Here is a 13,633-nt window from a genome sequence, read left to right on the forward strand (position 1 = left end):
GCGCATTGTCATAAATCTCACCGTTGACTATTGAAGCGATGTGGCAGCAATCAACGATAAATTGGCAGTTCTTTTCGGCGCATACATCTCCGTTGCTCGAGAGTGAGACATTTCCCTTTCTCTCCGTTCAGGAACAACAGCAGCTGTAAGCTGGGTAAAGTACCATCTACAGTTGCATACAGCCGTTGCAACAGATCCCATTGCATAATCCCCATTCCATCGCTCGAGAATAATTGATGGAATCAACATCTCTCCACAAAACATTGTTGAGCATAACTTCCTCAGACCGTCCGTTGGCAAAAGTCATCATTAGAATGAAGTATCGTCACAGGAGGAGATGGCGGGGCTGACGTCAATTCCATCCGTGCCCGCCGGCCCGCCAGCCCGCCAGCCACCGCTGAAAGAGAATCCCCCATAAATCCGCCGATAAACTCCGAAAGACTCGCACCGGCCCAAGTTTTTGCGTGTGCTTTGACAGTGGCTCGATTTCGTCCCAGACGTTCAACGGGCAAGGGAATGCCAGCCGAGAGGGGAAAAAAGAATAAAAGGAGCAAAGGAGTGGAACTTCCATCCAATAGTGATTCAGAAGAATCATCCTACGACGGGTTTCCCATCATGCCTGGTCGCAGCGATCAATGTGGCATTACGAGAAGCAGACCAAGACAACGGAGATTATAATGAAGAGACTCAGATTGATCAAAACATTTTAATTTCATGACGAAGGTAGATAAATAAACAACCTAGGCAGTGAGCCAATGTGTATTTATAAGAATGACAGAAAAACTCCTGAGGAAAGTAGAGTTGTAGAATTAACGCCGTCCCCTTTCCCCCTTGCAATGATGCTCGCTGCGTGTATATGTATATGCGATTCTGGCGCCGGGTTTGTGAGAAATGCAATGAATGATGATGGAAATGATTGAGATGTTTCGTGTGAGGGTGAGCGAGATCTTTTCTCTTTTGCTTAGAGTGGTTTGATCCCGTCCACCTTGATTACAAGAGAGAGACAGGAAATAATGAATGCGAGCGAAGTCGTCGATAGAGGAGGGGTTTGATGATGGCAAAACTCAGTCGAGATTGCAGCGTTCCACTCAATTTTCTCCTCCTTTTCCATCGACTTTACCCGCTTCCCGAACAGCCTTGACAAAGACCTCCTCGTCTCCCAGATCCCACGCGGCCTCGCAGCGCCAGGAGATGACATTGAGCACCTCCTCTTTAGAGCCGTAGAGCTTGCTCTCGAGACAACCCAACACCGCCACTGCCGCGCGGATCAACGCCCGATCACCCTCGAACGCATACAGATCCCAGATGCGGGCCACATGGCTGGAAGGCAAGTTGTACGCAAAGAGACAGCGGAATAATGGATCGAGGTATTCGTCCGGCTGGAGACCCAGAGCGGATGAAGTGAGATGGTCGTGGAGGGAAGGGAATTTGTATCGGAGGGTGGAGAGGACAAGTTCGTGCGTGCGGGCCATGGCGACGGGGTCGTGGACGAGGAAAGCCAGAGGTAGAGGACGGTTGAGCATGTTTGCCAAGACGACGAATGCGGCGGCCGGGTCGTTGGGGAGGTAGAGGACTAGGAGACCGGCGATGAGGTGCGTTCCGTAGACGTAGCCGACGTCGCTGCGGTACATGGCGTAGGCTTTGAGGACGTCGCGGAGCTGAGCGTGCAGACGTCCGCCCATTTGGAAGACACGTTCTTCTGGAAGGACATTTGGCACATCGCGAGTGATCGCGTCGAACCAGGCGGCCTCTTTGTGGTGGGCGCGGTCCTCGACGGGTAGAGTACTGATGCTCGATTCGAGGGTGTGGGCGCGTGATAACGCGGCGCTGTAGGATGCGGCTGTGAGCTCGAGTTCATTGCCAATGGCTCGGGACCAGACCTGGCCGCGGTTGTGAGGAGTCACGCCGCGCCACCAGAGCTCACGAGTGCGTGGCTCGCGGACTACTGCATCCCAGTTTGGTAGAACGTGTTGCTCCCAGATGCGCGCGATGCTGTCTTGCATCTCCTCGCGTGTCTCTTGGGCTTCCTGATCCTTTGCAGCCCGTTTCTTCTCCGCCTCGGCCGCTCGAGCCATCATCTGTTGGAATTCCTTCAAATGACGCTTTTCTTCCTTTTTGCTCTTTGGAGGCAGCCATGAGGGTCGCGTCCGTGTGAGGACGGCTTCCTTCTCTTTACTGATAGGAATCGGATCGAGCGTGACGACGGATGTTTGTATGGGTGGAAAGGTCGGAATCTCAGCGACTGATTTGTTTCGTTTTGAAAATGTAGCGCGCAGCGGACTTTTCGGGGCAGTAAGTGACATTGGTCGATTGCTGGCTGGCGCAGGGTCCTGTGCGGCTTTTTCGGCATATACTTCTAAGGCTTGTGAAAGCCTCTTGGCCTCGAGATTGAGATCGTCAGACCATGACTTCGACCGGTGCTTAGGCATCAGATTCTCGCCGGAATAAGCAATGGTGTTGGCATGCGGGAAAGGCGGCCGTGCGCCGACGGGAGAGCGTGGCGTTCGGCTATGAGGATGAGTTGTTGGTGGAGCAGATGGTCGGCGGGCATTCTTGGGAATATTGGCAGAATGGAGGTTGGCGTATGAGGGTCTTCGGTGAGGGCTTGGAGTGGTTGAACGTAAAGAGTGTGTGCTGGGTGATCGCAAATAATTCTGTTGATGTCCAGGCATGGGTGACATCGGGACATTCTCAAGGATTGCTTCGTCCGGGACCTCGTCATCCTCATCGTCATTGTACTCGGCTTCGAGCTGCTCCACCGTTTTCCGACCCGGCTGCCATGACATCCTGCGTTGACTTGATGCAAGAGGCAGCGTCTCTGTAGAGGCCTTCGATGTTGCATTCGCAGATGGCGCAGTCGAGTATGGCGCACCGTGTGAGGAGAATCGATGTGAAGGAGAAGGTGACCTCGAACCAAGCTGTTGTGGGAAACGTCGGGCATATGGTGATGTTGGACTGGTGACTGATCGCATCATGCCAGGGCCTGGTGGTAGGCCTAGCGATTGGTCTTGTAGAGAATTTCGGACAGAGCCATGGAGACTAGGAAATCTCGATTGTGAACCATTGGGGAACTGTCCCAATGGCGGCGACTGACTGGTTCCACGTTCCTCGCCTGGCGTAAAAGATCTCCGTTGAGGACGTCGCAATGTGGGTCTGCTACTCGGAGGTAGATTGCTATCATCGCCCACCGATTTGTTGTTGACTCCTTCTGATGGCATCTCGTTGCTCCGACTCGTCTTTAGTGAGAGTGCCTCTTCCGACCCGTCGTCATCAGAAGTCAAAGATGTCGACGATTTCGAACCTTTGGAGTATTCCAAATCTGGCGGCGAGCTCGGTGCGCTATCGTCCATGGCCGACTTTTCATCAACCTCATATACAGTTGCCATAATTTCGTCGACCGGGGATGCCAGGGAAGTATAACTCCGTCCTCCGGCCACCCTCGCCTGATCCTCTCGTCCTGGTTTATTGCTGGGGATCACAAGCTTCTCTGGAAGAGTGACGCACAGGACTGTCGAGCTGGCGATAGATTTGGGTCGAGAGGTGGAACGCTGGCGATGGATTAGAGAGCGGAAGTAATCATATTGTCGGTGGATGGAATGCTGCGGCGGCAGTTTGTGGTCGAGGTCATTTCCTGATGCGTCGAATTGGTCGTCGGCGTCGGCGTCAAAGTGAATTGTTGAAGTGGGCAGAGGCAGACGTGCAGGAGCGAAAAGTGATGGCATGGCAGGCGGCGGCGGTAGTGATGATTGGCGGCGCGCTGTTCCGCTTCACTCGCGGTGAGGGCGATGACAATCGCAATTGCAGCAGCGACAAGAAACGCCGTGCCGTGCCGTAATCGCGAATGTTGTGGAATTAGAGGCCGGCCCAGCAGCTGACGTCGAAAGCAATGTACCTCAAACAACGGATTGGGTTGGATTGAAGCGTGCAGTCGCTAATAGGCCCAGGCGCTCTCACAATTGAAGAGGAAAATGTACTGGACGCGGGAAAGGCTGCTGTTGTAGTAATCAAAAGATCAATCCGTCAAGCAGGGATGTAACACGGTTCAACTGACCCCAACGTCACCGATCCGCACAATGCACACGGCGATGATGAAGGATGATTTCACCAGCAGGTGGAGAACAGCGGCACTTCCTTGGTCGAGCCTTTGTTCCACCAACTTCTTCTTGTTCTTTCTCCCAGAGAGAGAGACAAGGCGGCGGCGGCACTTTCACACTCACACGGTAGGCGATCGAGCGATGACGGTTCCAGCGGGTACCACCACGCACGGGCGCACGCGTGCTCTTTCTCTCTCTTAACTCAACTCAGCCAGAGAGAAAGGAAAGACACATGGAACCAGGTTTCTCTATGCACCACCAATCCACGATCCTGGAGACAAAAAGACTCGTTCCGGTTTCTCCTATGCCGGAATGAGCTCGGCGCGGGTGGTAGAGAGACGCCTTTGACGTGTGTATGCACGGCCGAGGACCGCACTGACCGCAATGGAGCACGGAAAAGGGAGGGCGTCGCACGTTTTGGCTTGTGATCCTGCGCGCGCGAACTGCTGTATCTTTTTTAGCTTCCTTTTCTCTCCTGGCACGGAAGCTGCTGGCGGTTGGAAGGGGAGAGCAATTTCAATCCGCTGCATGTGCTTTGCTGCTCCAAGCTTGTTAGATAACGAAGTCGCGTTGATAAAATAATGCACTATTCCTCTTCTCCTCCTTTGTTATCAGAGTCAAGACTGCCCCTCTGCTTCACAATTGTTCTGAATTGGCTCCACCTTTGTTCTCAGCAATCGAGATCCTCTCTTTGTGATGAATTCATGGGCGGCTGGGACATGCGCCTTTTAGTGGATTTCGCGCGGAGCTGTCACCGATCGTTTTGGGGCGCGATAGGGCCGATGAGGTTCAGCCAATCAACGCACGTCCTCGCCGCAATGCAAAAGCCGCCCAGTTCCGTGCTCGGACTGCACAGCTGAGCAGGTCCAGTAATGCCGTCAATAGGATTTTCGACAATGGACTGAGTCGCTGTGTGTGTGTGGGTGTGGGTGTGTGGGTGTGTTTTCCTTCAAGAATATTGTAAATGGTTCATACATCAGCGAGGGGCCATGGTTTACTATTATTTGCAGAATACGAGGTTCAGCGAAGTGTAGGATTACGAAGCCATCGCGTCTTCGTCGCTAAATCGCCCCCGTCAGAGCTCGTAGCCAGTGATGTCCAGCATGTACAGCACAGCTTATACGAAGATGGTGTACCTCATCAATGTACTTGGCACATGCATTCGATGGAGTGGGCAATGGCACCATCATCGACGCTACAAGTCACTGTGCATATCGTGTCTTCAACAGCAACGACGATAAGCCGAAACATGCCCGGACCTCTCGCCCAACTGCCCAGCCCACGCCCACCCATCCAACGGTCTGTTTCTGAACAGTCAATTCCTTTGATTTCGATATAAATTTCTCGGCGATCTCTTCAAAGTCCTCGATGCGCGCGCTTCGACAGTGTCACCCTCGTACGGATGACAGAACGATACTTCTGTCAAAAGAGGAGTGGAGATAAGTGCCATCCTGTTCCGGTCCAGCTCCACTCATTTCCCGCCCGCGCAATGGAAAGTGCTTTGAAGAGAGCTGGAGGAGAGCGGTGGAAGGAGGAGGATGACATGCTCCTAGCGTAATGTTGCATTCAACAAGCAAAGGCCAAGCTCCACTATCTGTTTGTAATACCGCATTGTACAGGGAAAAAGGCTCGTAGTCTCCACTGCATCGAGCAGGGCTGCAGGTTCAGGTGAGGAACTTTGCATCGAGGAAAGCAGGTTTGTCATGCAGCGACTGTACATGTGCCTTGCTAGCCGGCACGTTTTTCTCGAACAGAGGGAAATTCCAACACTTGGGAAGCGTGTCGCCGGGCAGTGCCGCGCCGCCAGCCTCTTTTCATTGATGAACAAAGGATCTCTCCAGGCACCAATTTTCCTCTACAGTAGGAATAGTGATTTACACCGAGAGAGAGGAAGGGTTGTAATCCAATGGAGATCATGTCGTCTCTCCGCTGTGTCTGCGATATTGAATTGTAGGAATGCATGGAATTCGAGACATGAGATCGACAGTCAAACGCTCCTGAAGAGGAACGGATTTCCTTCCAGAAACAGCACAGCGAAGGATGCCAAAAGAGCAACGATAGCGAATAGTGGCACTAGAATCCTTTCTGGACGGCGTACACCTAGGCAGTCCAGCAAAAAGACTCGATCGGCGATGGAGGCAGTGGTGAACCCGGTCGATAGGGCAGGAATTGTATGCATTGTGCATTGTGCTGCGCCCAAACCCGGGGGGGTAAAAAATCAAGGAAATGCCTGTCCTGCCTACCTGCCGCCCATGCATCGTGGAAAGGCAAGGAAAAGCCACACGCCACAGCACACAACCTTGGAATTTTCCACCTCAGAGCTCAGATCGATTGGATCTTGGATCGCGGGAGCGCGTCCATCCCACCAACATACTGATGATCTTGTGTTTTCGCAACACGTCACGATCAAATCATTTGTACTTCATGGTATGGTTTCGCCAAACCATATAGGTACCAACCATCGGGCCATGTTCAGCGTCCGCAGCTTTTCATGGGAATTGCAGATGGATCTGCTATGCAGCTCTCTTTAACGTGGGCTGCCAAAAGCACGCGGAACACACAGGTAGGCAGTGACAAACATGAAACTGAAAATGCAGCAAAAGCCCAGCATCGAACGGTAAATTGCTTGCAGAAGATAACGCGTTCGTTCGTTGGTGATTGCGCTATGCTTTGGCGTCTAAGTCTAGTTCTCTCCCCCCCTCTCTCTGCTTCAATGTGTGTGTTTAAAGCTTGATAACAGAACACGAAAGCTAGAAGCACCTGCAACATCAAGCTTCCATTTAGACAGCATCTTTGGGAAGAGAGGCTCGCGCAGGAGTTTATAGAGCTCTCCACATGGTCTATCATAAAATGTACGTACCCGCAACACAGCTAAAAGCTCGCCGGTTTTTTATTCTTTGTCCTGTTCCTTGAATAAATTTGGGTGTGAAGGTGGAGGCTTACAGGCTTAGCTACAGCTGGGGTGAGCCTTTTGAAAGAGTGCGATGTGGAGGTAAGCTATGTAGAGCGATCTGACCCGCGGATAGAAGGGGGATCTCGCAGGATTGGGTAGCTCGCCAAAGGGTGAGATACAGAGGGGGTCGTTTCATCATGGTTACAGGTTTCAGTATATGCTGTCAGAGGAAAGTCGTCGTTGCGGCGACAGTGGTGTGTGCACGCACAACGCCAGCTTTCGTTCTGCGTACGCGGCTTCGTTTGACAAGCGCTGGGGGAGTTTGTCTGCACAACCTCACGGGAGGAAGCTGGGCGAACATGCACGTGGTTCTTCTTACACATCGTGCTCTGGAGTTGCTCAGCCCACGGTGGCGGCTAGCACGCGCTCTTCTCGTCGTGATGCTGGGCTCGCGAGTTGTATTCGAAGCCAAGCCAACAAGAATGCGTGCTTCGTTTGTCTGCGATGAAAAACTTCCGTGAAAGCGGTACACGCGAGCCTGTGTACGTTAGTCGCAGTCATTTGCATTATTCGAACAGAAGGCCGTGGTAGAACGATGGCCCGCGAATAATTACGATCGAGATAAGCCTGGGCTTTCAAATATGCTTGTTAAAGACAAAAGAACCGCGAAGACTCACCATCTTGCCTGCGCATTGCTTACGCTACATTCGTACTGCAACGTACCAGAGCTCTTGTGTCTCCGACGATGCATCAGTGCACAGGCTAGCTTGATAAGGTCGTCGATGGTTTCTATTTAACGAGCAAGACGTCAGCATGATGCTTAAGCAGCATTCTGATCTCTCGGCAAAACCAAACTTTTGATCGCTCTAGTGCAGCCCCCAAATAATGGGGATGCATTCGGCAGAGCGGAACCGGCAATTGGGTAACGCAGCACCCTGAAGTGATCCGCGGATCAAACAGGATGAGCCTAGAAGGGTAGCTTACTGATCAAGAGCTTGTCGTGAGGTTGCTCAGCATTGGGCAGGGACTTCCCATAATGGTACGCCTTCTGCGCGACATCCAAGAATGCATTGTGAAGGTTTCTCAGGACGGTCGAAAGGCTGTTGAAGCTGGTCGATAGAAGCATCGCTTGCAATTGCAGCTTGACCGCGCTGGAGAATAATCGTATCAGCAACGGCCACGATTCCGAGCACGCACAAGGGAGACACTTACTTCAGAGTTTTGCGATAAAAAGTTTGACCTGGTACTTTCGTGTACTCGACGGTGATTGAATCGGAAACGTCTGTAACATAGCATCAGCATAAATCATCTTTGATAGTACCAAGTGCGCACATACTGTTTGTCCGGCGCCTCTCCCCATCCTTGCTGAGGTTCAATGTCGCCGTATTGATTGCGTTACCGCAATAAGGAAAATCGCATACGTCTTTCGTGCGACTTATTTGCTTGCCATTGACGTAAACTTCGAAATTAGTACAACTCTTTTCTGCCTTCACTTGGACTCCGAACTCCGGCAGACCAGCATGCATCACTTGAACAAACTTCTTGGCAATGGCCTGGTCTGCACTGATGACGAGAAAGTCGTCAATCAAGCGCAAAAGAATGCTGTTGCCGGCGGTCACAAAGCTGAGCTCCTGTCTTTCAAGCTCAGCATAGAAGTAGCTACACAACAGACTCGACATGATGGATCCCTGTGGAATGCCTTCCTTCTGTCGATAAATTCGATTGCCGACCTTGATGAGATTCTGTTCGACATGTTCGCCGAGCAAGGATAGCACCGCACGACGGCCGAACTTGCCTTGAAGCCCGCCATCGACGAATACGGCGCGTCGACGACCATCGGTGGCATCCTGGGCCGTTTGGGCAGCGAGGCTCCAACCTTCGTCTGTACTGGTGGCCGTTGTAAGGAATTTCCAGGACGGGATGGTTCCGAATCCTGCTTTACTCTGGCGATCGCTGCCTAGCAACTTGGCCCGAGAGTATCTGGCAACAGTATACTGATTGGTAGTCATGATGGTATGTACCAATTCCATCAATCGTTTTTGTGGGATACTGTCAAAGCATGCCTGTACATCGACCTTGGCAAAATAAAGAGGTTTCCCCAGAAGGCCAGCCTCAGCCAGGCTCTGTCTGAACCTTTGTAGGCGAGGAAGTATGTCGTCGACTGAAAACAACGCAGAACCCAATCGATTAGATCCGCGGGTCTTTTCGTAATTAAGGACGCTGAATGCTGGAGTCAAGATCTTGTTGATGCTTCTGCCGAGGACCAGGGTACCATTTTTTGTCATCTGAACGCGCCGACGCAGATTTATGATCGGCCTCATCCCCGATTCTTTTGGTAGTAGACGAACGTGCGAAACACCAAGGGCTCTCTTTTGAAGAGTCTGTCTGATCTGTATGGGGCTGCACTCTTCCAGCATGGTTTCTTTGAGCATTCCAAGAGCAGGCTCGGACATCCGCTTCCATGCGTCGTGTCGGAAATAAAATAGCTGATTTCGAAAAGCGCTAGACTCGGTGACGTAGAAGTGTGCACGAATCAAAGGAATCAAGAATGAATCAAAGATGTAGTACATCATTTCAGCCATGAGTTCTGAACGTTTTCCGAGGTCGGTTTGGCTGAGACTGTCGCCGGCAGCTTGCTTTGGAGGCACCAGCCACGTGATATGCTTAATTTTCATACAATGCATTACGTTGTGTAGGCTTATGCTTTCAAAACGCCGCATGCCGATGAAGGTGTCAATCGCGTTGTTCAGAACGCTTGTGTTGTGCTTTGCGGCTTCGCCGCGACCCCAGATCGCGCTCGGAAATACTGCTCGAACAACAGCTTTGCAAAACGCCGTAATCTGTGAGATCCGCGTTGCTTGTCGCGTTGAACTCAGAGGGTCGTCGTGAGTATCCCGAGAATTTGCACAATAGTAATCGAATAATGCTGCATAAGGACATCGAGAATGTCTTATGCGTATGCTTCGACAAAGCTCGAATGCGAGGCCCCTGAGTCTCTTGGGCAGTGGGGCGCTCTTTGACGATGGGTTCTTGTTGCATGTCGTCCTTTTCCGATCAAGTAAACGCGTGTGCTCCTCGATCTCACGCTCACGCATCGTGTAATCTTTGAGAGTGGTAGCAGTTTCTCTAGGATCAGTCGGTGATTCAAATACGTTGTGGAGACCGAATTGACGAGGGAAGATGTGTTTCATCACATGGCAGGTTTGAAAATCATCATCAAGGTTTCGAAATCGATTTAGGACGTGTATCGGACTCAGGCCTGGGCGAATATCACCTTTCTTCGTCGTCGCGGGCCTCGTGTATAGCATTCTGTGACGCACAAACCTAATGTCTGACCAACCACGAGTCGCGTTCCTCGTTGTTGAACACTTTTGAAGACCAGGAGTCGCCGTGCCCGTGGAATTCGAGGCGGAATTTAAAGTATGACTGCTCTTGAGAATCGAAAGCTGGTGCATTGGAACTCCGCTCACCTGGGTCATGTTGCTGCTGTCCGCAACGGGCACAAAAATGCCACAATTGAGGAGCAGATCGCATATGACACGCTCGGCCTTGTCTCCTAAGAGGTCTGGGATAGCATTCCAAGGGTGTTTCTTTAGTGCACGAGTGTGCTCATTTTCAATAACTGTCCATACTCCTGGGATCCCTGACGCTACGGCAGACTCATCGGCGCCTGTTGGCAGATATCTCTGCAATCCTTGACAAAGGACATGGTCTATCCTAGGCTTTGCGGGATTCCTGCGGAACAACAACCATATGACAAAATCGACAAACTACGAATGATCAGTTTCGTAACATTTGAAAGATATCATGCTCACGAGCGAAGGAAACCAAGTGTAGAAATCTGTCGCAATAGTTCTTACCTGGGCCTGCTTGAATTCGTTAGGCGTTAATGCTACGCTACTTCTATCGCTGGCTATCTGCTGGCTGAACAGTTTGATCTCGTTCTCAATGGATTGTGCCTCTTCGGATGGAATATGGACACTTTCGAAGGCGCCGATGACGGTAGTGTCAAGTAAGCGTGTTACACGCTCGTCCGCTTCTGATCCATCACGTCCGTATTGAAGTATCCGGCGTCGAGTCCTTTTGCTTGGCTTGACGAGCTTGGAAACCAAGTATTGTCGGAGTGTCACGACTTCAGGATAGTAGTTTCTTAGCAATGGTTGCGATGGTCGTTCACGTTGGGTGCCATCCTGCTTGACGCGTTTGTTCTCTCTTTGTTGAGCTCTGCTCTGACGTTTCCGCTTCATCACGAGTAGGAAATTGCATGATGTGCGAGGTATAGAAATGATTGCCGCACAGTGTGTTGGGACTTCTGCTCATTGTACGCGTCGAAATGCTTCGGAAGCCTGTCTACTGCCAGAGGTACTGGACGTGTCTGCGGCCCGCGCCCAGGCGCGAAACCCTAGCTGCTGCCTGAGGCATCTGTCTCTCCCCTTTCCGTTATAATATATACTTACAGGCCGGTCCACCGCCTAAAATTCCCAAGATCCCCGGGCTACGCGGACTCTTTCCGCCGAAACATAGTATACAATCTTCGGCTATGTCAATAAAGACCGCGCTAATGTGGTCCCGAATCTACAACATGCGCGTGCACAATGGACTTGTTGCAAGGATGGGTCAGGACATGCAGCGCCGGCCGACAGTGGCTTAATCATGGGAGACGATAGTCAAGGCCCAAGCATTAGGGGTAGGCTTGGAGTCAATCAACTATAAGAACTTTTCCGCTACATGCGGGAAGGACAGCAAGAGACCGGTGCCGTAGACTGTATTGTTACAATATGCTTAAACCCCGAGGACTATCTTCCCGCAATGTCAGAGAGTCCGTTACCGCTCCTGGAGGTCCGGCTGAAACTCGCAATGGCCTTTTCGCAATGCGCAAGGAACTCGTCCTTGCTGATAAAAACATCATCATGCTGCCAATCTCCGTTGTTGTCAGGTGAATCGTGTCTGCTACCCTTGGCCCGGTAATGACGATGGCCTAGAAACTTGGCCATGTTAGAGAAACCCCAATGGTCCAGGTCCGGTGGCAAGATTTCAACCAGCGCTGACGACTCCGGTAGCCACATCCCATGCGTCAGGCCCGCGCCGTGAACGCCAACAAGGATATCGCTATGGTGTGCGGTGCGGATCTGCTCGGCAAGCGGCAGCTTGGCAAAGTTGATGACTTGTATATTGACGCTGGGATGCTTCTTTCTCAGCGCTTCGAGGTAGTCATCCTGGTGTAATAATCGACGTTTCTTGGTCCGGTCGACGACGGTCAGAATGAGTGGCCGGTCTCCGCGCGGAGTGCCCTCTCGAACATTGAAGAATTTGAGTACCCGTTGGACGTATTGCTTGAGCAAAGATGACTCGCCACATGACAGTTGCGTCCAGTCGCCCTGCCAGAAGGGATTGCTGCCACCAGGCAGCGGCACAAGGACCTTCGTGATAGCTATGTTGAGGCGGGACGACATCTCCGTCATGCGGATTGATGGCTTTTCTGCAAACAAGCGCCAGAGATCCCAGTAAGGACCATGTTCCAATCGATCAGTAAAGACGGCTCGGGTCTTTGCGAGCTCAGCCTCGGTCCAGAAGGGCTTTCCGGTGAGCGGGTCTGTAGTTTGTCGAAGCACATCCAACGAGAAAGTGAGAGACATGATCTCCATCATAGTATGCCAAAGGTTCCGGTTGTTATCTTCACGCTGGATGAGTAAAGAGACCTCGGGGTACTCGGGGATGTGATCCTCCATTCGATCCACGTTCATTTTCTCCTTGAAAATGTAGCTCGGGCCGGTGTCGTACCAGTATGTGGGAAAGTTGCGGAATTGAGGAATACCTTGTTGGAGCTCTGAGTCGGTAAGATCTCTGACTTTGCAATCGATGTGAATCTCGCCCCGGTGAGCGAAATCAAATAGAGCGGGACCGCCATAACAGAAGGAATCAACGCGCTTCTCATCTACCTTGTGGCTGAAGCACGTCAGGTTCGCCCATGATTCCGCATCGCAATATTGGGTAGCTGTACGAGAGAAGGCCTGGATATACTCCGAGCCGAATCTGCTGCCACAATTTTCTGTGCTCGGCTGGGTCGTTAATGGCTGGCCCTGAATAAGCTTTCCGAGGTTTTGTGGCTGATCATTATGCTCGTGCAAATGATTTTCCGGGGCCTTTGCTTTGTTCGGGGATCCGGCTGCGTGTTGTGTGTTCTTGTAGACATGAGATATGCTGTCGCGTGCCCCTGTCGGAAGCAAGAGGAATACAGTCAGCAAAAGGCCGACGACTCCCAGCACGCGGTAGTGCGCGCGGGTCGGTTGAAACGACGATTGTGAGTCGGCCATCACATCACATGAAGACTCCGAGGACTGCTGGATAGTATGCACTCCCTGGCAGATTATTTGCGATGGCACAGGTGCAGCACTGTATGTCGGCATTGGTGGCGGACGAGCCAGCGGAGTTCGTGCGCTAGGGTCGTGGAGAAGCCATTGGGGTCGGACAACCCTAATGTACTGGGATCCCCATCTCGTCGTACGTGCAGACTGTCACTAATTGATGTATGACAACCTTGGAACATCTGTCGCTGATTGTATATATGACACATCGTGACCCATTATTGTACACATGTGATAATGGTTCCGTTCAATGGTCAAGATCTCTTATCCGGTGCGAAGTC

General features: G+C 51.7%; 2 protein-coding genes across 2 annotated transcripts; both read right to left on the reverse strand.

Moving 5' to 3' along the window:
• Positions 1-707: 707 nt before the first annotated feature.
• K489DRAFT_335720 (RabGAP/TBC) lies at positions 708-2,906 on the reverse strand. Its single transcript, XM_033602195.1, has 2 exons — positions 2,490-2,906; positions 708-2,420 (listed from the first exon to the last, which is right to left on the reverse strand). Exons 1-2 carry the CDS (start codon positions 2,784-2,786, stop codon positions 1,089-1,091), a joined length of 1,629 nt encoding a protein of 542 aa, XP_033461416.1. The 5' UTR covers positions 2,787-2,906; the 3' UTR covers positions 708-1,088.
• An 8,395-nt stretch (positions 2,907-11,301) lies between these two features.
• On the reverse strand, positions 11,302-13,580 carry K489DRAFT_378795 (glycosyltransferase family 61 protein). Its single transcript, XM_033604490.1, has one exon. It carries the CDS (start codon positions 13,392-13,394, stop codon positions 11,784-11,786), a length of 1,611 nt encoding a protein of 536 aa, XP_033461417.1. The 5' UTR covers positions 13,395-13,580; the 3' UTR covers positions 11,302-11,783.
• Positions 13,581-13,633: the final 53 nt, after the last annotated feature.

Source organism: Dissoconium aciculare (genome assembly GCF_010015565.1).
Source record: "Dissoconium aciculare CBS 342.82 unplaced genomic scaffold K489scaffold_4, whole genome shotgun sequence".
Classification (NCBI taxonomy): Eukaryota; Fungi; Ascomycota; class Dothideomycetes; order Mycosphaerellales; family Dissoconiaceae; genus Dissoconium; species Dissoconium aciculare.